General features: G+C 46.0%; 1 protein-coding gene and 1 long non-coding RNA gene across 4 annotated transcripts in view; one reads left to right on the top strand and one right to left on the bottom strand.

Moving 5' to 3' along the window:
- Window positions 1–5,614: 5,614 nt before the first annotated feature.
- LOC136793769 (uncharacterized) lies at window positions 5,615–20,575 on the bottom strand. Of its 2 annotated transcripts, XR_010839426.1 has the most exons (4): window positions 20,499–20,569; window positions 14,388–14,476; window positions 13,399–13,592; window positions 5,615–5,951 (listed from the first exon to the last, which is right to left on the bottom strand). It is a non-coding gene; the product is annotated as an uncharacterized lncRNA (long non-coding RNA). The 2 variants fall into 2 exon arrangements; XR_010839427.1 differs by lacking the exon at window positions 14,388–14,476 and having other exon boundaries at window positions 20,499–20,575.
- PPP4R4 (protein phosphatase 4 regulatory subunit 4) overlaps window positions 19,433–25,784 on the top strand; it is a 126,491-nt gene continuing 120,139 nt past the window's right edge. For both annotated transcript variants that reach the window (XM_067027826.1, XM_059056141.2), the window contains exons 1-2: window positions 19,433–19,722; window positions 21,199–21,272. In XM_067027826.1, coding sequence (XP_066883927.1) covers window positions 19,606–19,722; window positions 21,199–21,272 — 191 coding nt within the window. In that variant the 5' untranslated portion in view covers window positions 19,433–19,605. The remainder of the gene's footprint in view (window positions 19,723–21,198; window positions 21,273–25,784) is intronic.

Below are 25,784 nucleotides of genomic sequence, written 5' to 3'. Positions count from 1 at the left end.
CCCACCTTCTCTCCTCCAGTCAGTACCTCTTCTTGCCTGTTCACTAAATGCCAGCCCCTGTGTGCCAGCTGTTGTGCTGTACTACTGTACCGTACAAGGTACTGTCCGGTAAGATTAAAACTGTTTTCTTTGTTTTTTGTGTTTGTTTGTTTTTTATGTATTATTTGTGTGAAAAGTATTATAAACCTAGTACAGTGCACTACTATATAGCCGATGGTGTTAGTTGGGTACCTAGGCTAAATTTGTTGGACCTAACGAACAATTGGACTTACGAATGCACTCTTGGAATGGAACTCTTTTGTATGTAGGGGACTTACTGTACTTCTTTAGAGCTTGTTTTGCACCAGGGATTATTCTAAGGGCTCTTCATAGATTAACTCATTTAATCCTACAGGGCAATAATCAGCAAATGACACATAAAGTGAGGTGAGGATTCAGAGGCGTTCCTGGCAACTTTTGATTGAAGGGATGAGGGAGGAGGTGGATTTGAGCTGGGTGGCACGGGGGCAAGGGGCTTGAAGAGGACATATGTATGTTGAAAGGCCCAGATCGAGGCACAAAAGAGGAGCAAACACTCCTGGATCAAAGTGCACAATTTATCTCATGGGCCAACGATGGCGAGTGACATTTTGTATGTGGCGGGAGGGAGGGGAGGAGTTAGGTAGGAGGGGTTTTCATGTTCAGGCAGGATTGGCATCAGGAAGAAGTCACTGCCTTCCCACCCCTGCCACAGCCATCCAGGTCTCTTTAATCACACCCTCTGAGAAGTCCAGGCCAGAAGAAGGAGGCCTTGGAGATCACTGATACCAGAGGTAGCCATCATCGTGAAGCTCCCTGTATGCCAGATGTGTTTCTGCCCATTTCCTCTAAAAATCACCACAATCCTGCAAAGTAGATACTACTGCCCTTTTTTTTTTTTTTTTTTTTTTTTTTTTTTTGCGGTACGCAGGCCTCTCACTGTTGTGGCCTCTCCCCGCTGCGGAGCACAGGCTCCGGACGCGCAGGCTCAGCGGCCATGGCTCACGGGTCCAGCCGCTCCGCAGCATGTGGGATCTTCCCAGACCGGGGCACGAACCCATGTCCCCTGCATCGGCAGGCGGATTCTCAACCACTGCGCCACCAGGGAAGCCCCCTTTTTTTAATAGATGAGGAAACTAGGTCCAGAGAGGGTTAGTAACTTGCCCAAGGCCACACAGCTAATAGGTGACAGAGCCGAGGCTCAGTTTCAAATCCAGTGTGCTTCCAACTAGAAAATGTTGCCTTCTATCTCTGAAACAGAAACACGAAACACATGGAAGTGCAGAAAACTGGACAAGACCATGTGCATAAATGATGGGGTTATCGGGATTGAGGAGGAGAGGAGAGTTAAGATTATCATTCCAGAAAGAAAGCAGGCATAAATTGAACTTTGAAGGACAAGGTAGATTACTATTAGTGGAGAAAAGGGAAAGAGTATTCATGGTGGGGGAAAGGTGTAACCAAGTGTTTGGAGGCAGGAATGAGCATGGTTTCCAGCACAAGCAAAGGCAGCAAACCTGGTGAGAGCAGGAGGCTGAACCGTGGAAGGACTTTACAATAGAAAATATGGGGGCTGAGACTTTGGACAGGCTTCAGTGGGACTTAGGCATCAGTTCAAGTTCTTGAACGGAAAAGTGACACCGTGAAAGCAGTGATTAAGGAAGATTAAAATCTAAGGTACACAATTTCCCCCCGCAGACAGGACTTTGAAGAATGCACATGATACAGTGATATGAGTTAGGTTTGGGGTTTTTTTTTTTTTAACATTTTTATTGGAGTATAATTGCTTTACAATGGTGTGTTAGTTTCTGCTTTACGACAAAGTGAATCAGTTATACATATACATATGTTTCCATATCTCTTCCCTCTTGCGTCTCCCTCCCTCCCACCCTCCCTATCCCACCCCTCTAGGTGGTCACAAACCACCTAGCTGATCTCCCTGTGCTATGTGGCTGCTTCCCACTAGCTAGCTATTTTACATTTGGTAGTGTATATATGTCCATATTATGAGTTAGGTTTTAATAGCAAGTGGCTTTTAAGCACAGTCATTGTCTAAGTTTCCCCTCTAGCATTGGGTATGTTTTTTAAAAGGCTGTCATTCAAAATGCAGCTAACGTATGAAGTAGGTGTTTTTTCCTTTTTCTGACTTAGTGAGTTTAACTGATACATGTTTTACTAGTTTTCTGGAAAACTACTGCCCCCAACCACAACTATGTGTGTGTGTGCCCATGCAGCGGTGTGAAAAGCCCTGTTATTTGACAATGGAGATGATTGGCACTGGTCACTAGAGCCCTGCCATCTGCCCCCTGACTTGCCCGAACCCTCGGCAGGTGCTGAATAGGAGGGCTTGCTCTGGGGAGCCTCAGGGCTTTGATGCCTAGAATGGGCCTGGCCTGCCTGACCCTGCTTAGACCCTTAGAGGAAGAGCTCCTCTTCCAAGACACAGTAAGAGTCTGGAAGCTGGCCTTGAGTTGGTTTTTATAAAATTGTCAAATCAAAGTTAAGCAAATATAAATGAAATTTCCCTAGGGCTCAAAGAATGAGCAAGCTAGAGAAAGGTGTGACCAATGGCTGAGATGATAAGTGGTCATCTGAGATGCCTAAGTAGGTGACAGTCCAAGGCCACGGTCATGGTACACCCGCCATGTGTGAGGCTCTGGGCTAGGCACAGGGTAGATGCAAAAACGATTAAGGCCAAGTATCTGCCCTCAGGTGGAGAAGCCACAGTTGTGGGTTCTCAGATGTCACTTCTTCAAGGACCCCTTCTGTGACACACACACACACACACACACACACACCTGTCCCATTCAGGAATAGGCGCCTTCTCTGGGGTCCGCAGCCCTGTGTGTTTACCCTGATCGCGTTGCTCACCACGCCAAATGGTTGGTTGCTAACTTACCTGTCTCCCATGCATCATCGCTTGGATCAATGTCTTTAAAAGTTGACTGTCCAGTAAAACGGGGTAAGGAAATCGAAATCCAGCCAGGGGAGTGGAGGAATAATTTTGAGTTCTCTTGAGACCATTTGCTTTTCTAAGAGAAGTGATTTATGAAACGTCTTCTCCAAGCTCAGAAAGAAACCATCTCACGTGCTTCTGGGCTCCAGAGTAATGGTGGAATTCTGGGAAACTGCAGCCACCCACAGGCTAAAGGATGCTCAGCCAGCTGGGATGGGCTGGACGTTGGGGCAGGGCTACTGGGAGGAAATGCCGGTCACCTTTGATCCTTTCACTCCCGGGGGGCAGGGGGAGATGCTGCCATGTTTCCACCAGTCTTTGTTCTCCTACAAGATAAGTGGCTTCGGGTGACCATGGCCATTACTGTGGGGATACTGCCCCTCACTCCTCTGGTTCACTTACATCATGGCGTCCAGGCCTGGGTGTCCACGCTTGACCAGTACGACAGCACAGTATTTGAAAGGAAAAAGGGACAGCGAATGAAAGGCCACCACCCAGTTTTTCGGCCTTTGTGGATTGTCACGTGAAGAACCATATTTCCTTCCTCCCTCCTCCCACATGATCTCAGTTCTTCCTTGACTTCTCTGTTCTTTCACCTGGTTCTAGAAAATATTCTTTAGGCCTCTGGACAATAATAGACTAACTATAGGTGATGAGAAACACAATCCCACATTCCGCTCTCCAATGTTAAGTTCACTCTAATTATGTGAGCATAATGAGTTGACACAACACACAAGAGTGGTCACACGCATACCAGGCAGTCGTGGTTTCTTAGCAACAAGCTAGAAACTTTGTGAAGTAGGTCTTGTTTGTGTCTGGGTTCACGTGCATTCACAGCTGTAGTGACTGTTGAATGTAGATGGACATTTCCTACGTGCGCTGATTTCTTCTCGAGACTCTATTTCAGTGAAATCACCTAAACAAAGAGTTTGAAAGGCTGTAGTATTCTTGAAATCGCTTTATGGGTCTGGAGCTAATTTTAAGAGGAATTAATCTTATTTGCTTATGCTTACCATTTAAGTGTGCTGTGCTCTGAGTTATAACGATTTACCTGAAGTGGCAGAGAATATTTGTTCTTAAGAGCCATCAATCCGACCCATGTCCTGTTGCTTGAGTGATCTTAAGGACATGCCTTATTTCTACTTCACCTCCTGTAATAAAGGTTCAGGGAGGAGAAGACACGTGTCCCGTGTGACTTAGCTAGTGAGGGGCTGGACTAGGATTCAGACCCAGATCAGCCCACTGGGTCATGTTGGTGGGGTATACAGGAGGTTTTTGGTTAGTGTGAGCCCTCAAAGATGGTAGCCGGTGCGTTCTTGGGTGTCTGTGAGGTATTTCATTACCCTCCTAGAGCCCAGCATCAAATGGTCATTGTTCTGGAAGGCCTTCCTCCTGGATCAAGATTCCTTGGGAGGGAATAAAGCCAGACTCTCGACTCCACAGTATACACTGCCTGCTCCATCACTGGCATTCTATCAGTATGTGCTCGAGTGAGTGAGGGAGTGAACGAGTGATTCTAATTCTATTCACAGCCAAGGTTGAGGCTTGCCATGCAAACCGAAGCAGAACATAATGGTTTCCATTAGCCAACACTCAGGAGATTCCTTTGCCATAAACAACAGTATTTTGCACGTTACCAGAGAATTATAAGTTCTCATTGTTCAACTTATTGTTCTCAACAATTATTGTGGTGATACAGGCAGAGAAACGGAGCTGCCCTTCTTATGAAACAGCGAGTTGGCGTGAGTCCGGAATGAGCCTTATCAGGCATTGGGGCGAAACAGGTGCCAGCAGACAGCCTGGGCTGTGTGTGCCAAGGCAAACGCTGTCACAGCACACAGCGTTAAAGATCCTCGCGTGGTCTTGCTGAGAAATTGTGTGGAAGTATTTGATACCAGCTCAATCTGTTTCGCCCTGAATGTGGCCCTTTCTGATATAAGCTTACTTCTAAGGTGCTTTGAGTCTTTTGGGCCACAGCACCTATTAATAGCTGGGTCTCCAAATATAAATGAACAAAAGCTCTGCTTCACTTCCCCCATCCAACCCACACCCTCTGGAAGCACCTCATAGCACATTCTGTATCTCCAAGTTGTACCTGGATGTGCAGTCTGGAGACGCTAGTGGGCCATCAATCACTCTCTCATTTGTGTCTATTCATTAAACATTTTTTTCTATTTTTTTCTCTCTTATAATATGCACTCATCAGTTTCTTGCCAAGTGCCAGACTCACCGGGAGATGTAAAAATGAAGGAAGAAGCCCCATTTATGGGACACAGTGCCCTGGTCTGTGGGGCAGATTTTATCAAAGTTTTTCGGGCAAAGGAGGGGTCTTTACAACTCAGCAATGCCAACTACTTAATATGGAATATTAGACACCACTGTCTTTAAAAGTCTTTCCACTATCATGTCTTGTGTTTTGGTATCTCCTCTCTCCCCTCTTCCTCAGCAGGGGTGTCTTTCTTTCCAGCCCCCTAAATGATTCAGGGAAGACCTGTGATGGCTAGAGTTTCATTCAGGCAATCTCCTTGAACAGGAAGCACCCTCCTTGGTGTTATTTCCTGTCCTACCTGTCTTTTGAAGGGGAAATAGTGAGTAGTATATCTCTATATTTTACTAATTTTGTTTAATTTTTAAAGTTAATTTATTTTTTTAAAGTTTTTATTGAAATATAGTTGATTTACAATGGAGTAGTATAAAGGTTTGATTTATCCGCGTATATAAGTTTGATCACACACTTTCTCCTCCACCTCACCCCCATGCTCCTGCTTTGTCTAAGAAATAACACTTGAGGGCTTCCCTGGTGGCGCAGTGGTTGAGAGTCCGCCTGCCGATGCGGGGGACACGGGTTCGTGCCCCGGTCCGGGGAGATCCCACGTGCCGCGGAGCGGATGGACCCGTGAGCCATGGCCGCTGGGCCTGCGCGTCCGGAGCCTGTGCTCCACGGCGGGAGAGGCCGCGGCAGTGAGAGGCCTGCGTACTGCAAAACAAACAAACAAAAAAAACCACACACACACAAAAAAAAACCAAAGGAAAAAAAAAAAAAAAAGAAATAACACTTGAGTAACTAAAATCAGTTTTGGTATTAGAACACTTATATGGTCATTACATAAAGCTGCCCCTGTTAATGGTTTGCATATCTTGTGTCTCCTCTTAGATCATAAGCTCAAATAGGCAGGGGCTGCATCTCATTTTCACCCCTTTTGTTCCTGCTTAGCTCCAAACATGGTGCTGGGTGAGTAGAGTGACACCTTACAAATATTTCTGTTAGATGGGATATGCTTTTGCATTGGGTTTGCATAAAGGAGTTGGGTTTTTTTTTTTTGCAACAGAGTTGGGTATGCAGAACAGGAACCCAAACCAGCTTTTAATTCTGCTTGTTGAAGGAACTGCTGAATAAGTTCAAGGTTAAAAACATAGACAAGTGGGAATTCCCTGACGGTCCAGTGGTTAGGACTCCATGCTTCCACTGCAGACGGCCTGGGTTTGATCCCTGGTTGGGGAACTGAGATTCCACAAGCCATGTGGCATGGCCAAAAAAAATATATATATATATGTATATTTTAAAATATAATAAAATAAAAACACAGACAAGTAACAAATGTGTGATGTGGCCAGGTTTATGCCAACAGGCAGCGGTGAGGCTGCAAGCAGCTAGGTGGCACTGCTTCCCTTCAGAGCTCTGAAATCCAAATTACAAAACAAAACAAAACAAAATATTGTGCTGGTAAACAACCCCAGAGCCCCGCCTCAGAAACCAGCAGATGAGGGAAGCTTGCCTTGGTCCACACACTGTGCTTAGCTCCTGTGCTCCTGCACAGGTGCCAGTGTCCCATCGGACCTCACTTACCCACAAGGTCAAAGATAAAGTTGCCAAGAATTTCAGGATGGTGACAGTAGAGCATTACACCTCAAGCTTGGGGCTCTTCTGAGTGCAGGGCCCTCCCCGTGCTACCGTCCAGGCTGCAGGCCCAAGAAGCTGGCCCTGCCTAGCACATACTAAGTACTCCAATGCTTGGTTAATGAATGAACAAATGTGACTTCTCAAGACCAGGCTTAATTAACCAAAGCTCAATTGTTGGAATTATTCTAGGACCCAAGTACAATATGGGTGGGGGGATTCTCTCATACACCCACCACAATCCTCCTCGACTCCAGCTGGGTGTCCTACAGTCTAACTCAATTCTGGTGCTATCTACTTGGAAGTAGCATCAGATCCTGCAGCCCCACGATTCTGCACCCCACGCCCTCAGTTCTAATCACAAGTCCAGTGCTTCTGACACATTAGCTGTAAATCAGAGCTTCCCACGACCCCCTCTTGGGGTTTGATTAATTTGCTAGAGCGGCTCACAGAACTCAGAACAGTTTACTTACATTTACCAGTTTATTATAAAAGGGTATGATAAAGGATACAGATGAACTGCCAGATGGAATAGATGAGGGCGTGAGGCTTCCACATGCTCTCTGTGTACCACTCTTCCATCACCTCCACCCACTCACCGACCTGGAAGCTCTCTGAGCCCCTACTGTTGGGATTTTATGGAGGCTTCCTCACAGAGACATGATCAATGACTAACTCCATTCCCGCCTTTCTCCCTTTCTGGAGGACAAAGCTGCGGGGGCGGGGGGGTGTTGAAAATCCTAAGCTTCTAATCAAGGCTTGGTCATGCTGGTGACCAGCCCTCACCCAGGAGCCCACTCAGAGTGGCCTCAACAGAACAGAAGATGCTCCTTTTTTTTTTTTGGCTGTGTCAGGTCTTAGTTGGGACACGTGGGATCTTTGTTGAGGCATGCGGGCCCTTCCTTGAGGTGCGCAAGCTTCTCTCTAGCTGTGGTGTGCGGGTTGTTTTTTTTCTCTCTCTTTAGTTGTGGCCCACAGGTTCCAGGACATGTGGGCTCCGTAGCTCGCGGCACGCGAGCTCAGTAGCTGTGACGCCCGGGCTTACTTGTCCCGAGGCATGTAGGATCTTAGTTCCCTGACCAGGGATCAAACCCGTGTCCCCTGCATTGTAAGGCGATTCTTTACCACTGAACCACCAGGGAAGTCCCCGCTCCTAGTGTTCTTATTACTTAGGAAATTACAAGGGTTTTAGGAACTCTGTGCCAGGAACCAGGGGCAGAGACCAATGTCTATATTTTCTATTATCTCACAATTGTCTATTATGGCGGACCTAATAGAAAATTTATCTTTCAGATATTGAAAAAAACTTCGGAGCCAAGAGTTTTAATCTCTCTTTTTTTTTTTTTAGATTTGTTAATCGGCTGCAGTACTGAGCAGATCTGAGTTTCACCAATTCTGTCTTTTGCTAGAGAGAGGTAGTCAAGACAGGAGGATGGGAATTGATTTTGTTCTGTTTTGCTTTCAATTAACTTATTTTGTTCTTCATTTTTAAAAGTCAAGAAAGGTAAGAGCACCATTCCGTTTCTCCCTGTGCACATGTCACTTAACAAAATAGGGTTCAGATACACCTGAAACAACTGTGTCTAAAAAGTCAGAGACTCTTATTCAGCTATGCCTCTGTCTCCAGACAGGAGGATATGTTATCTGAAGAGTACAGGCCACTATGATGAAAGCTGATGGATTGACAGTCCTAGATTTACTTTTAACTGGGCTGGGGGTAAAGGGGGGCATGGCAAATTCATGGTTGGGGGAAGCAATTCCCTGCAAAGGAAAGATTAATGTTCTTGGTGTACAGAATTTGATACTTTAATAACCACCCTGATTCAGAAAAGCTTAGATGAACAAACTTGTCGAGGCAGCATTACCACAATCCTCTGGGAGGCCTGGAGGCCCCGGGCTTTCCTATGTATTCATGTGTCGATGCCAAGGTGAAAAAATGCCACTGAAAGAGGTTGGAATGCAATTTTCCCAAAGTGGGTAGGTGGGAAGAAATCAAATGACGTACGTCTGGAATTTCATTTTGACTCTCTCCTAAATGAAGATCATCGTTGATTAAGAAACTCAAGAGAATCAGATTTACACTACATTTATGTATTCATTCAGCCAGCACTTCTCGAGCTGTAGGCCAGGCACCGTGTTAGGTGCTGGGGCCTTGAGCAAAATTCAGCTAAATACTCATCCCGGAGAAGCCCTCAGTTTACCCTGAAATGAAAATGTGGTGGATGGGATGTGGGGTGGGCATGGAGATCTCCCAGCTCCTGGTGCCTTGGGAAAATGACCGTTCACGTCCAGAGCCCCTGATGCTGGAAGTCATTCTACCCCACAGAGGTTGGTAAGCTATGAGTTGTCATGGCAACAGAGTAAACAGATGGAACAGGGTGTGAGGGCCCCAGCTGTGAGTGTACTGTCTCCTCCTCCTCTGCCTGAGTTCTAGCCTGACGCTCCTTTGCTTACTGCAGAGACCATTTTCCTGGATGTGGGATTTGGCTGGAGAAGAAGAGCAGATGGAAGGGGGCTGCTGGGAAGGGGAGAGAATAGTAGAGACACTACAGATTCATACAGAATAACAAGTAAAATTTAGCGTAACACTTATGGGACCCTCCTCATGTGCCAGGCACTACTGCAGCCTCATCTCAGCTGATTCTCATCGTAACGCTCTGGCAGTCTGCTTCCCCCCAATATAGAGGTGAGAAAACTGAGGCTCAGATGGGCTGCAGATAAACTGCCCCAATAGGCAGCAGAGCTGAGATGAGAATCTGGGTCTGTCTGATTCCCATGCCTGTGCTCTCAGCGCCGAGTCTCAGTGGTGCTGAACTGTATGTGTAGGTACGGCGAATCTGGGGGTGTGGAGGGGGAAGGGCTGAAAAGCAGAGTCCCGGGCATAGCTCCAGACCTACTGAATCAGAATGTCTGGGGGCCCAGCAATCAGAACACGAAGGGATCTTGTGGGTCTTAGAGATCTGAGTGGGGCCTGGAGACCGGAAGTGACTTTCCCCAGGTCCCAGGGTGAGTCAGGACTAGCATCCGGGTCTTCCACACCAGCTTAGTGGGCTTAAAGGTGTGGAGTGGGGTGCTCACAGGACACCAGCAGAGGATACGGTGGGCCCAAGCGCTGAACGTTGTTCTTCATTTACGGTGACAAGGCTCCATCTAACCTGTTAGAGAGAAGTCCTAACTGGTGTTCACTGTATTTCTTTCCAGCATTACCGCCTGCAAGGCCAGCCCACTTCCTAGCCCCGTCACCAGGGTAACCATTACCCCCAGCTTGACAGTCAAGTGCGTACGCAGCTTCTTGCACCTACATCCAGGGCCAAGGGACCCAGCCCTGTAATCAGCCTCCTGCCGCCTCTACACAGGCAGCAGCGCCAGCTCCCTGCTCTCAGGGCCCATCACCCCATCACCAATCTGCAGACGCCCCTCCCCACGCTCATGCGCCGCATCCCGCTTCCCTCGCCCACTGCCTCCCAGGAGATGAATGTGCAATCTGCTCCTGGGGCGTATCATCACCTCTGGAGGGAGGAGTCTGCCCTCGAGTTGGGGCACCACCCAACACACGTGGCCCACACATGAGAAGAAACACCCCCCGCCCCCCGAAGGAGGGGCGCGGCGGCAGTGAACGCCCTCTCTCCCTCCAGAGACAGCTGAGGGGGCGGCTGGAGTTTGCAAGAGTTTGCAAAGTGACGATCAGGAGAGGGGCTGAGGCAGCTAACAGGGAGGGGGACTGGGGGGAAGCTGGGCGCCCAGATCCTGTTGCTAATGGAGCAGCTCCCTGCCTGCCCAACGCCAGGGTGCTCTGTCGAGGAAACGGGAGCCCCCTCCGTCACCACAGTCACCTGGAGTCTGCCCCTGCAGGTGATGCGGCTGCGCGCGCTGTGCAAGGACCTGCCAGAACGCTTTCGTGAGGCTGGGCTGCTGGGGCCACGGAGTCCCCTTCAGGACTTCAAAAGGACCCATTCCATCCAGCCCACTCCGTGCCCTGCTTGCTAGGCTGCACTCCTCTGATCTCCTTCCTCAGTGGCTGGAGCCAGTCAATGCTCCTGACCAGCTCTGTGCTGACCTGGATGGCAGACACCTCTGCTGTTCCCCTCCTCACTATTCCTTCCCTCATCCGCCGGCTCGGGCACATTTTAGGCCGTCTCAGATTCTCTGCGTCTCCGTCTCCGCTGTCTCCTAGGCTCTGAGCCTCTTCAACCCTAAGGACCAGGGATTGCTGTCCTGATTACCTTACTTCCTCAGTTCCCTACAGCCTGAGGGGTTGAAGCCTTCATTTCCTAACTGGGACTGAGACCTTACTCTTGAGGCCTTGGAATCTGGCTCCCCCAGAAGCTGCTGAAAGGGCCAGGTGAAGCCATTAGAGCGCTCGGGACTTAACTCCCCGAGGAGCCAACCGTGACCAACAGAAGGTAGACAGCAGAAGGAAGCCTCACCCGCCTGCTTCCCCTGGGCGGTTCCCCGGCCTGGGCTTCTGCGTAGGCTGCCTGGGGATGACCTCTGCGGCTAAGCACTGGTGGCCAGCTTGGCAGCACAGTACCTGCATCTGCTTCCCTTCCTGCCACACCTCGCTTCCCTCTCTCTCTGGCTGCCCTAGGGTTGCACCTCCCAAGGAAGGGTTTTCTAGGGAATCTGGGCTAAGTCAGGACTAAGATTGAAAGAGGACTGAATCCTCATTCGATATCATCCAGCCTAATTCCCTCATTTGACAGAGGGAGCTGAGGGCCAGAGAAGTTAAGTGATTTCCTCAAGTTCACAGCTAGTTAATGCAGAAGCTATGCCTATTCATCACGTTCACGATGAATTAATAAGCACCTATTCTAGGCCCTGGGAATGCGGCGGTGAATAACACGGACAAAATTCCTCCTTTTATGGAAGAAAACATTTGAGTGGAGGGTTAGAGGGGAAAAAAGACCAGAAGAGAGATAAGTAAAATACTCAGAATGTTAGATTGATAAGGGCTGGTGGTGGTGATGGTTGGATATTATGGGCTGGACTATGTGCTCCAAAATTCACCTGTTCAAGTCCTAACCCCCAGTACCTCAGAATGTGACAGTATTTGGAGACAGGGCCATCAAAGAGGCCATTAAGTTAAAATGGGGCCATTATAGTGAGCCCTAACCCAATATGCCTGATGTCCTTGTAAGAAGAGAAAATGTGGGCACAGGAAGAGACATCAGGGATGCCACACACAGAGAAGAGATCCTGGGAGGACACATCTGCAAGCCTCAGGAGAAACCGACCCTGCCAACACCTGGATCTTGGACTTCCAGCCTCTAAACTGTGAGACAGTACATCTCTGTTGTCACCCAGTCTGTGGTATTTTGTTATGGTCGCCTTAGCAAACTAAAATGGATTTTCTTTTCATAAAAGGCATCCTGAGCTGGCCTCACTGAGGTGACATCTGAGGAAAACTCCAAAGGATGCGATGGGCTGACTTGTTGGCAACTCCAACGGAAGAGCATTCCAGTCAGAGGGACCTCAGGCTTCATGGCTCTGACTGGGCTCATACCTCAAGTGTTCAAGGGTAGCACAGATGCCAGTGTGCACACAGAAAGCAGAGTGAGTGAGGCAGAAAATGGGAGGATGTGAGACCAGAGACGTGACGGGATGTGGGAGGACGTTCTCGGCATGAGATGGGGCGTTACTGTGGAGTGCAGTGGTTCTCAGTTGGGAGGAAGGAGATTTTGCATCCAAACTTGGCAATGCCTGAAGGTATCTTCCATGGACAATACTGAGAAGGAGTGAGGAGAGGTCAGGATCAGACACTGGTATCTAGTGGGTAGAGGCCAGGAATGCTGCTGAATATCCTACAATGCATGGAACAGTACTTCCCTCCAGCTCCCCAATAAAGAATTACCAAGGTCCGCACAGTAACAAGGTTGAGAAGCCCTGGTTTAGAGCACAGGATCATTCTGGCTGTGTTGGGAGTGACTTCAAAAGAAGAACAGGCAGACTTCCCTGGTGGCGCAGTGGTTGGGAATCCGCCTGCCAATGCCGGTGACACGGGTTCGAGCCTTGGTCCGGGAAGATCCCACGTGCCACACAACAACTAAGCCTGTGCGCCACAACTACTGAGCCTGCGCTCTAGAGCCCGTGAGCCACAACTACAGAAGCCCGCGCACCTAGAGCCCGTGCTCCGCAACAAGAGAAGCCACTGCAATGAGAAGCCCTCCCACTGCAAGGAAGAGTAGCCCCCGCTCCCCGCAACTAGAGAAAGCCCGCGTGCAGCAACGAAGACCCGAGGCAGCCAAAAATAAAAAATAAAAATAGAAAAAAAAAGAATGGGGAATTCCCTGGCAGTCCAGTGGTTAGGACTTGGTGCTTTCGCTGATGTGGCCTGAGTTCAATCCCTGGTGGGGGAACTAAGATCTCGCAAGCTGTGCAACGCACAAAAAAAAAAAAAAAAAAGAGGCTCTGTTAATCCAGGTGACTTGGACAGGGTGGCAGAAGATCTACTATGCCAGTTTAGTGCTCCCTGCCTCCTCCCTCTTTCTCTTTTCACTTTCTCAACAAACATTAACAGAACGCTTACTATGTGTTAACTTGTCGGAGGTACTGGGCAGATTCCAACAGCTGTGGCCCACTGGGACCCTCTTCTAGTTCACCCGGACTCAAGCCAGCGAGAAGGGAGCTGTTACAGGGAGCAGGTGCTGACTTGGCGAAGTCTGTTTGGGGCTGCAAGTGGACCTCTGCAGCAGTTGTCAGCAGTTGCTGTCTACTCAGACACTAAAGAAAACACAGAATGAGCACTGGGTGGGTGACAGCTCACCTAGCCTAAAACTTGGAAATCATCCTAATGCCTCTGTCTCCCTGACCCCCACCCCTCCACCCCTAATCCATTCCCAGTTACCTGCAAAATCTCTCTTGTAGCTATTCACATTGCTCCATCTTTATCATCATGACTCTAGTCCAAGCAACTATCATTTCCTACCTGGTGCCTCTATTGTCACTCTTGTGCCCCTAGAATCTTTTATTAGTTAGGACAGATGAGCCATGCTGCGGTAACAGAAAACTCAGTGAATTCTCAGTGGCTTAACACAAAAAAGGTTTATTTCTGACTTATGCAAAAGTAGGTAAGGTGGTCCTCGTCCATCAGTCTCCTAACTCTGTAGTTTTTCCATAGCAGTTATCATACTTTGTAATTATCTATTTAATTATATGATTATTGGATCCATTTCTATTGCTATCCCTAGGGTGTGTGCTCCTTGATAGTAGGGCCTGTACCTGGCTTGCTATGTATCCCTAGACCTAGAACAATGCCTATAATATACCTACAATTAATGCCTTAATATAACATATAAAGTAGAATTCTTGAAATATTTTTTGAATGAAAGAATGGACGAGGGCAGTGGCTACACTACAACTGGAAACGATATCATCTCTCAGATCTAAAAAATTCTAAAATACTTCATGCATAAAACATGATATGGAAAACATATGTATACTTTAAGCCTAACAATAAAACATTCACATATCACTACACTACCCAGTTCAAAAAATAACACATCACTTGGGACTTACCTGGTGGTCCAGTGGTTAAGACTCTGTGCTCCCAATGCAGGGGTCCGGGTTTGACCCCTGGTCAGGGAACTAGATCCCGTGTGCCACGACTAAGACCCAGGGCAGCCAAATAAATAAATAAACAAATACATAAATACTAAAAAGAAAGACTCCATACTTCTACTGCAAGGGGCTCAATCTCTGGTCGGGGAACTAAGACCCCACATGCCAAATGTGGCACGACCAAAAAATTAAAAAACAAAAAAAACACATCACCAATGTCTACGTGCCCTTCCTTGATCACATCTCAGTCCTAGAGATTAACAAAAGACTGTGTTTTGTGTCTATCATCTCTTTTTCCTTTTCATCATTTCAACCACATATGGTTATTACATATACTATTGTTTTTGAACATTATGTAAACAGTATCACACTGTAGATAATCTTTGGTGATTTGCATTTGTTGGTCAACATGTTTGTGAGATTTATCTTTGTAGAATTACATAGTTCGGGTTCATTTTCATCATCATAGTTTCCATTTATTGAGTATAATACAACTAATTTATTCCCTGTTGATGGGCATTTGAGTTGTTACCAGGTTTTTGCAATTATAATTTGTACTGCTGTGAGCTTTCTTGTGCATGTCTCTTTGTGCAAGTGTGCAAACAGTTCCTCTAGGGTACATAGTACATACCTTGAAGAGGTAAATTCCATTTTACAAGTTAACGCCAAATTATTTTCCAAAGTGGCTTCCAAAGTGTTTGTACCAATTTTCACTTCCACCAACACTGTCCAAGAGTTCCTTTTGTTCTACATCCTTCAGACACCTGATGCGGCCAGACTTTAAAATTTTTCCCTCTCTGGTGGGTGTCTACATTTACCTTCTCCTGATTATTAATGAGGTTGAGCTTCTTTTCATAGGTTTATTAGCGGTTCTTCTTCTGCGAAATGGTTGTATATATATTGCCCACGTTTCCACTTAGCTGTCTTCTTACTGATTTTTTTGGAATTCTTTTTTTTTTTTTTTTTTTTTTTTTTTTGTGGTACGCGGGCCTCTCACTGCTGTGGTCTCTCCCATTGCGGAGCACAGGCTCCGGACGCACAGGCTCAGCGGCCATGGCTCACGGGCCCAGCCGCTCCGCGGCATGTGGGATCTTCCCGGACCGGGGCACGAACCCGTGTCCCCTGCATCGGCAGGCGGATTCTCAACCACTGCGCCACCAGGGAAGCCCTGGAATTCTTAATTCTGGACAACAATTCTTCTTTGTTATTTTCTTGTAAATATCTTTTCCCTGTCTATAGTTTTTTTTGTTACTATTTTTGTGTCTTTTGATGAATATGAGTTCTTAATTTTAAGATAGTTACATTTATCACTCTTATAGTATGTGCTTTTTGTTTTGTATAAGAACACTCTCCCTATTCTGATGTCATAAAACTATTCTTCTATATTTTCTTCCAAAAGTTTGAAAGATTTGTCTTTAGTTTTTTTTTATTCACCTGAAATTGATTTTGTCTATGGTCTGAGGTAGAAATCTAATTTAAATATTTTTCTCATTACTGCATTATAATTACATTACTTTCCTACTGCTCCTGTAACAAATTACCACCAATCTATTGGCTTGAAAGATACAAATTTATTATCTTACAGCTCTGGAACTTAGAACTGGGTTTCACTGGGCTAAAATCAAGGTGTCAGCAGGGGCTGCACTGCATTCCCATCTGGAGGCTCTAGGAGAAGTTTTTTAACCCCCTTTTCCAGCTTCTAGAAGCTGTCCCCTTGAGCCCTCTTCCACCTTCAAAGCCAGCAATGGCCGGTCAAGATTCTCCTGCATCACATCACTGACACTGACCCTTCTGCCTCCCTCCTTTACTCATAAGGAGCCTTTTGATTATACTGGGCCCATCTGGATCATCCAAGATAATCTTCCCACCTCAAAATCGTTAAACTAGTCACATCCTTCAAGTCCCATTTGCCACGTAAGGTAACAAAGTCACACATTCAGAGGATTAGGATGTGGACATTTTTGGGAGAGCATTATTCTGCCTCCCACAATAATCAACTGATTCAGCACAATTTATTTTAATCTTTTCTGAACCTGGGTACTGGGAAACACTGGTCTGGTCATAATAATAATAATAACAGCAAGCACTGAATGCTTGCTGTGTACCAGGAATTTCTCTAAGCATTGTATGCATATTACCTCATTTAATACTTACATGACTTTATGCTAAGGCCAGTACTATTATTTCTATCTTAGAGATGAGTAAAGTGAGGGACAAAGTGATTCAGTACCTTTCCTACAATAGGAAATGGCAGAGCCAGGACTCGAACCCAGGCAGTTGGGATCCTAAGTCCATGCACCCAACCACCATGCTACTGTTCAATGAACAAAATAAATACATAAATCTAGCTTCCCTTAGCTGCTCAAGCCTTAAGTCACACAACTTATTTGAGCCTCAGTTTCTTTATCTATAAAATTGGAAAAGTGGTGCATCTCTTCTGCATTTCACGGGGCTGCTTTGAGGACACATTGAGACAAGCTGTAACAAAGCAGTTCAGATAAGGAAAACAGGGCTCCAAGAGTCATTCCTTCCACTGCATGTCACTGGCAGATCCAGGACTGGGACTCAGGTTTCCTGGCAAGGTGGGCTATTTCCACCACAGGGTGGTAACTGTAGCAGGCACCACTGTTCAAATGGACTATTTGCCTTTCATCAACCTCATGCCCATGAAAGCTGTGTCTGTGAAGTTAATCAATTGTTCATTAAGAATGTCATCAAGTCTCAGAGGATGCTGTTACAAAATTCAAATACGAGCTAACACTTCTTAGCTGAGACGGGGTAAAGCGTACAAGTATTATTTAGTAGCAGCTGCAAATCAAGGGGAAAAGGAAGAAAATTTCAGAAACTGACAGAAGAGGGAGGCTACAAGGTACTTGCTAAGGAAAACCACCTCCACCATGTCTTTGCTTCTTCTCCATGCTGATCCCATCAAGATGCACCCCTTTTCATTTCCCCTTGAATTCTCCTTAGTGGAGTAGGTATCAGAAAACCTGACTTTCAGCTTTGGGGTAACGCCTGACCGTTTTTTTTGCTTTGACCTTCAAGGCAATATTGAAAAAAAAAAAAAGAAAAAGGGTGAAGAGTAGGAGGATTCACTCTACCAGATATTAGGATGTATAACAAAGTCATAGTAATAATATCCGTGTAGCACTAGTACAGGAACAGATCTAGATCAACAGAAGAGCAATGAGAGCCCAGAAACAGAGACAGGTATCTATGGAGACTTGGCTTACAACACAGATGCCGTCACATCTTGGTGAGGAAAAGATGGATTGTTTGGTGGGTACTGCTGGGAAAACTGGCTCAGCATGCACAGAAAATAATATTGTATTCCTATTTGCAGTACATGCGAGGTGAACTCCAGATGAATTAAGACATGTGACAGGTAAAAGTATGAAGCAAAATAGGGAAAAATGCAGGAGAATATTTTGCAGCCACGCATAGGAAAAGATCTTTACACAAGACCCCAAAAGCACTCTTCACAAGGCTGAAATTGGATGCATTTGGCTACATCAAAATTAAGGATTTCCTCTACATTGTAGGATAGCAAAGACCAAGCTAAAAGGATGCAAGAAAGACTGGGAGATACTGGCAATGTCCAAGGCTGACAAGGGATTAATATTTAGAATATGTAAGAAACTTTAAAAATTCACTCAGAAAAATAATAGGAAATTTAGCAGAAAAATAGGCAAAAGATGTAGCAGGTAGTTCACGGAAGGAAAAACATCTCCATGGCTCTTAAGCATATGGAAAAATGGTTATCACTAATCATGAAAATTAAAATGTGATACTACTTTACCAATGCCAGATTAATAGAAATTGGGACATATGTTAGCATATAAAGTGGAGAAACAGGAACTTTCCCAGAGGGGAAAAACAAGAAACAGAATGAATTCTTATCACAATACCATTCGTGTATATTTAAAACAGATACTTAAACTAAAATCAGTATCTTTCGATGACATATACATGTACTGGGACATGCCTTAAACGAGAAAGAATGCATATGGGGGTTAGAGAAACGGGAGGGTGGAGAGGGAATGAGTGGAAAATAATAAAATAAAAAAGAGTTAGGTGTTGCTGACTCTTAGGAGCGAAGAGTATGATCAAAACTTTCGTCGCTGAGGTCCAAAAAAATGGCCCCAATCCCCCTTCCATCGCTTCCTACTCTTAACAGAATCAAATGCAAGTAACTCAGCGTGGCTGCCCAGATCTGGGCTTTTTTCCATAAAGGACCTACCTCTCTACCTTGCCAAGCACTCGGTTCCCCGCACTTCAAGCTCTACTCTGCCTGCACTTCCTACAACCCAAACACACCCAGGCTTCAATCCGAAATGGGCTTACTCTTATTTCTCTTGGAAAAATCCTGTTTAAGATCCAGTTTAAGCGTCTCCTCTCCAGGAATCCTTTTTCTGACGGCTGCCCTTCCCACCTGCTAAAGCCTCCCGGACTGTATGCCCATGCACCCCGTCCCCATCAATCCCGCACACACCAAGCTCTATTTATATTATTTTGGGTACACACCCCTCCCTCAGGGATAGAGCAGAGTTACGGAGATCTTCGCGTCCACAGATCGTGCGCTGAGGTGGGCGGTCCCACGAATAACAGCATGATAATTCTAGCAACTTAAGCAAGATCCCAGCCCACCTCCCTCGCCTTTGTTTCGCCTCTTATTGGTTCAGCATCTCCGCCCCCGGCTACCGACCCCACTCCTCCACTGGCCGCAGGGAGTGGGAGGCTCTGCGCACGCGCCGCGGCTCCGGGCGCGCTCGGTCGGGGGCGGGGCAAGGGGAGAGAAGAGCAGAGAGACACGAGCGGTAGGGGGCCGCCGCGACGTTGCGCGGCAGTTGCGTCCGGCCAGCGTGCACGCGACGCCCGGGAGGGGGCGGGGCTGAGGCGGGCACCTCACCCACCCAGGCCCCGCCCCCGTGTCCCACCCGCGCCCCGCCCCCTCGCCTTGGCTGCCCCGCCCCCTCGCCTTGGCTGCCCCGCCCCCTCGCCTTGGCTGCCCCACCCCCTCGGCGGCCGCGCTCCTTCTCCCGCCGCCTGCTCGCCTCCCGCCCGGCTCCTCAGGCCGAGAGCGGGAGAAAGTCCTGCTGGTGGGCGGCCGCGGGGCTGCGTGCGTCCGGCATCCCGGGGCCGCTCCGGCCCGGGCGGCTAGGGGGCCCGGCGGTCCATGCATCCGCCGCCGCCCGCCGCCGCGATGGATTTCAGTCAGAACAGTCTGTTCGGCTACATGGAGGACCTGCAGGAGCTCACCATCATCGAGAGGCCGGTCCGCCGGAGCCTCAAGGTGCGCCCCGGGGAGGAGGAACTGCCCGCAGGGCGCCCGGCGGCTTGCCCCTACCCCGACCCCAGCCCGTCCGCTCCCTGAGGCGGCCCGGGACCCTCTCGGAGTCCTGCTGGCCCCCCAGTCCTCCTCAAGTTCCTGGCTGCCGTGTTACCCTAACCCGGCCCTTCTCGGGCCCCCTTCTTCGACGTGGCTCGGGTTCTCCCAGCCTGGACCCCCAGGCCCGAGGGACGGGTATCCGGAGCCAGCCCGCGATCCCTCGGACGCCCTCGGTTTTCTAGTCCCCCGGCCCAGCCCGCCCCGGGCCCTTTCCCCAACCCGCCCCCCAGGAACGGCCGGTCGAGCCCCTGTCATTTGGGCCAGCCCGGCGTCCTCCGCCGCGCCGTCCCTCTCGCACAGCCGGAGCCCCTCGGTTGCGGTCCTTCTTTCCCCGGCCCTGCAGGAGCTGCCCCTCGCAGCTGCAGCCCGCATATCCCGCCTCCTCTCCTTGGGGCTCCCCCTCCCCCCGCTTTGGCTCCCTGGTGCTGCTGCCCGGGTTCAGGCCCCAGTCCCACTTCTCAGTCTACACGGCCCCGACTCTTCCCCTACCTCTCCCAGAGACACCCCAGATCCCATCCCCCTCCTCCCCCCATCAGAGCGAGCTCCGGTCCCCCAGTCCCCAAGTCAGCCCGGGCCTCCCTTCACCTCCCAACTAGCACCCATACTAGAGCCGTCCTGTTACGGGTCTTCGAAGCCCTCTAGACCCTTTGTCCCGATCCCGAGTCATCACGTGTCCTTACCTTCCAGCCCCTCCAGGATTCTAGCTGGGACCCTGCTCCCCAACCCCCTGAAGAGAGTCAACCTTCACTAGGCCCCCCACCTCCCGCTAGCTCCCCGACCCCGCAGAGTCATCTTCCTCCCAGCCTGCCAGAGGCTCCAACCCTCACTGCTGGCAAAACTAGGGACCGACCACCACCCCCTCCGCCCCCCGTTATAGCTCTTCTCACTCCCACCTGCCGCAATATCTCGAATCTTTGATTTCCTTCCAGTCCCAGAGTTTATTCCCTTCCCTCCCCCACTCCAGATTTCGTCTTTCTCATTCTCCCTCGGCTGCAGTCTTCATTCCCCCTTTTAAGCATTTCCTGGGATGGAAATGCTGGCGAAACAGTCTTGGATATTAGAGACTAAAAGTATGTGTGTATTATATATATACATACAATTGATTTCAGCAAGGTTCTGAAGCCACAATGTGATTCTCAGGCTTCAATCTAGAAGCTAGAAGAGTAAACAAACAAACAAAAAGCCCCCAACCCCCCAAACTCCACCACCTAAACCCAACAATTAGAGACGTCTGAGGTTTGAGGGCGTCAGACCCTTGATTAGTTTTCAGTGATAACGCCTAATTGTGAAACTTTTTCATTAGTCCATACTCAGATAGGGTCCCTGGAGGCAAGACTGATCCGATGTTTGTGTGCATAATTTGTGTTTTACACTTGACAGACACCAGAAGAAATAGAAAGATTGACAGTTGATGAAGACCTCAGTGATATTGAAAGGGCTGTTTATCTGCTCAGGTATTTCATAAAGTCTTTTTGTGATAATTGCTGCTTTTCTTGTGGCAGCATCCACAAATGATTTCTGAAATGTCATGTTACGGTTCTGTTCAGATTTACTTAACCACTTGAACAGAGTACTTTTGCATGCGCAGCACTTAATTATGTTATAAATTAAGATTTAGATATGGACTTAGGAACTTGAGAACCGAAATCAAATAAGATACCTAGCTTATAGAATATTGATTGGAGGAGGAACAGAACAACTAATGGTTTGAGTTGAATCTCATTAAAAAAAAAATCTTGCAGCTTTGGTTGTCCTCGCATAAAATCCAATAAATTTAGATGAGACTTAAGAATATTCAGTGATTAATTTTAAGTTAATTGCAGACAGTATGAACTTTATATGCTATTTACTGTACAGAAAAAAAATCCACAAATACGGTAGTTCAATTTTTTTCCCTCAGGGTATCCTGTTTATATTACTTCTGCTATGTGTGCTTTATAATTTTGCCTGAGAGATTTTAATTGTGTCTACTCTCACTTAAGTTTCATCTTACAAGCTCTACAGAATTGCTTAAGCCAAATGGTTATTACAAATATTTACAAGATTTCTCTCAACTATTTTAAAAATTGTGTTGTGGATTTAACTTCTTAAAAGCTGATGTGAACATTAATGAAAATATCTATAAAAATAATTCAGAAATAGAAATTTTCCTAAGGCATTTTGTGTACATTGTTTTAAAATTTTTCTTGCACATTTTCCCCCCTTTAGGCAAATTAGTTTTCGCTTTTTTTGAATCAGATTTTGAAAACTGGTGTTATTTACCTCCTGGGATATTTGTCATCCTTGTTTCCTTAGCTCAGGTCTACTTTGCCGGTTTCAGGTGCTGGCAAATTTCTTCTTCTTCTTTCTTGTTTTATAGATCATGTTTCTAGTCCCATGATATTCACTGAATGACACTGTTAAAAAAAAAAATCTCCTCTCCTTGACTTCCATTTTCTTAATTATTCTTTAGCCTATTAGTGACATCTTGGTTCTATTCTTGTCAGAATTTTAGCATGCTTACAATTTAGACCATTCTCTTCAATAATTCTGTTACATTAAAATGTTTCTGGATCTTAGACCTTATGTTGGGGTTATTTCCCCTCATCTTTTGGTGATTTATGGTAGCCTGCTCTCATCGTTTCTACCTATTTGTTTTATTTTATTATTTTTAAAATGTTCATTGGAGTATAGTTGATTTACAATGTTGTGTCAGTTTCAGGTGTATATCTACCTATTTCTTTTAAAGGAAAATGGTTTTATCTATGTATGAATTAACAGTATGTGTTTTTGATGTTTCATGGAGAATATGCCTTTTAACTTATTTTGATAATTGTGTAATATTTGAAGTACTTTATTCCTTAATGATTAACATGTCCAATATGGTGAACAGTAGTTGTAAGCATCTGCCTTTTCCCACATTTCTTTTGTCTGGAGTAGGTAGACAACTGGTGAAAATTTGGATAAGCTTCTTTTAGCATACAGCAGTTAATGACTTGAAGTCAGTGCCTACTTACTCCTACTTAATTCTCTCCGTATAAATGCTGGCTGACAATGAGGAAATAGAGAGTTTTGCTCTACTTACTTGCGACAGCAGATACCTTATTTTAGGTATCAGTGACAAGGCTTCTTTTTTAGGATAGCTTATTTTCTATTTTGCTTTTATTGTTAGCGAACCAGGTCGTCTAAGTTGTTTGAATTTCTCAGACAAAGAACGTAAGTTTCATCCAGTTCTGGAACTGACAAAGCCCTTACAGAGGCAGATGGGTCCTCTCATTCTTAGGCAAGAGAGTTTTAAAAGAGATCTGATATCTCCTTTAGTTTCTAGTGGCTCATCTACCTTGAAGGAGGTTTGCAAGGTGACTCAAAAGGCAAACACTAGCTTGGTTGTGCGGGGGCTCTCTGGCTGAGTTCTTCTTTTGTATTCCTACCATCTCACCACCTCCTGGGGGAAAGTGGGATTTCACCTTTAGGCCAGCTTCTGAAGGGATAACAAGACGCCTGCCTGAAGGGTTCTTTCTTCCCTGGGATTCAGGAGAGGGTGTGGGATTGTCTTATGGACATGTTCCAAACTTTGCCTCTGTTAAAGCTGTTAAAGCCTCTTCTCTCATGTATTGAGCCTTCTATTTTAAATGTAATTTATTCCTTTTTTTCCCTATTTGTACTTCCCAATGCTGTAGAATCTAATACTGAGTCCTTTTTTTCCCTCTATGATTTTCAGGTTTATTTTTGAGTGCTTTACCTTTTCCTCTGTTTTGGATATTTAATATCAAGAATTTTCCTCTTTGCTTTTGAATGTCAGATTTGTTTCTGTAGCTCTCTTATTTTTGTACATTAAATCTATTTTGGAAGATTATGTTACATTAGATTTTAGAGTCAAATGTATAAGTATTGGTAGGAAATGCTTTATATTAGTGGAGGTTCTGATAGCATTTAAACTGAACCTAGTATCTAAAAAAGCATTATATTGGACTGCTGTCCAATGAAAAACAAATTACCCTGTTCATTATCTTACCTTAAAATATGGCAGATCAATTATTAATGCTATTTTCATAATTAAGTTTAAAAAAATGTATTTATTTTTGGCTGTGTTGGGTCTTCGTTTCTGTGCGAGGGCTTTATCTAGTTGCGGCAAGCGGGGACCACTCTTCTTTGCGGTGCACGGGCCTCTCACTGTCGCGGCCTTTCTCGTTGTGGAGCACAGGCTCCAGACGTGCAGGCTCAGTAGTTGTGGCTCACGGGCCTAGTTGCTCAGTGGCATGTGGGATCTTCCCAGACCAGAGCTCGATCCTGTGTCCCCTGCATTGGCAGGCAGATTCTCAACCACTGCGCCACCAGGGAAGCCCCATAATTAAGTTTAGAACATTACAGTATTTGAAGATTTGACAAAGATGATTCTGTGGTTTTGCATAAATATGATGCTGATATACACATCTGTGGCATTTAGCACTGAAACAAAACAACTTTCCTAATAGTCACAGCTTGTGGCTTAGTCAAGATCATATCACAATATCTTCTTTTAGTTCTCTCTCTTCTTTGTGATTTTGGTGTATATTTTAGGAATAATTTTGTTAGAGAAGGGTCCTAAGTTTGTACACTGTGCTTTCATTAGGCAAACCTTTACTCACATATCTCTAGTTGCCTGTCAGATAAATTCCAGACCCTTAAGCTTGGCATAAGTGACTCCATCTTAGCTCTGCAATGGGATGTTCCACCAGGCCCTCAATGTGTTTTTTAATGGCTTCATTGAGGTGTCGTTCATATGCCATATGGTTCACCCATTTATAGTTGAGTGGTTTCATGTATTCACAGAGTTGTGTGTTCATCACAACAATCACTTTTAGAGCCTGTTCAGAAGAAACCCTGTACCTATTAGCAGTCAGTCCCCACTTCGGCCCAATCTTCCCAGCCTTTGGGAACCACTAGTCTACCTACTTTCTTTATGGATTTGCCTATTCTGGACATTTTCTGTAAAATTATACAATATGTGGCCTTTTGTGACTGATTTCTTTCACTTAGTGTAATGTTTTCAAGGTTCATCGGCATTGTAGTGTGTCAGTACTTTGTTTCTTTTTACTGCTGAAGAGTATTCCACCGTGGGAATATATCACATTTTGTTTGTTCATACACTCGGGTTGTTTCCACGCAGTCCTTCACTGTTTGAAGCAGTCGTGCTGCCTTATTCACTGTTACTCAGATACATCATGTTCATCCTTAACTCTGCTTTTCCCCATCCTGGAATACCTTGCGTTATACCTCTCCAATATTTTCCATCCCCAGGATCCAGCTGTAATCTTGCATCTTTCATAAGGCCTTTCCTAACTGCTGAAACTAGATGGGATCGCAGGCTCTCTGAGCTCCCATATCACTTAGTGGCTGCATACCTTGGTATTCCTTAACTTGTGTGTGTGCATACGTTGTCTTCAATAGACTGTAAGCTCTTAGAGGATAAGCTGTTTTTTATTGTTGTTGCTGTTGTAGTTCTTTCTTGTTCTGTGCTATGATATAAATATATACCTCTTAATGGAATAAAGTGTGTTTATTTAGCTTAAGATGACCAAAGTGCCAGATGCATTAAGCAACTTTTGACTTTTTTGTATTGTAGGCAATAGAATCAGACAGATTTAGGTTATGTCCTACCACTTACTAGCTGTGTGACCATGGGCAAGTTATTATGGTTGTTAAATCCTGGTTTTCTCATCTGCAAAGTGGAAAATAATAATTCTTGTTTCCCAAGGTGTATTATGTGTAGAGCCCCAAACACCAAAAAGGTACCCAATTAATATTAATTCCCTTCTGTTTCCTTTGCCATGTCCCTAATTCCTTACTCCTTAGGTGCTCAAGGTACATTACAAACTTTTAAAAGAGGATAGCAGTATTAATTTTGTCTTCCAATAATTTAATAAAGTAATAGGCAAGTAAAGTATATCAACTGAAGTTTGTGATAGATATCTATTAACTTCCTTTGCTAATAGTATTTATCAGAA

This window comes from Kogia breviceps, chromosome 3 (genome assembly GCF_026419965.1).
Source record: "Kogia breviceps isolate mKogBre1 chromosome 3, mKogBre1 haplotype 1, whole genome shotgun sequence".
Taxonomy (NCBI): Eukaryota; Metazoa; Chordata; class Mammalia; order Artiodactyla; family Physeteridae; genus Kogia; species Kogia breviceps.
The sequence above is the reverse complement of the archived record's forward strand: the minus strand, read 5'-3'. Positions and strand labels throughout refer to the sequence as shown.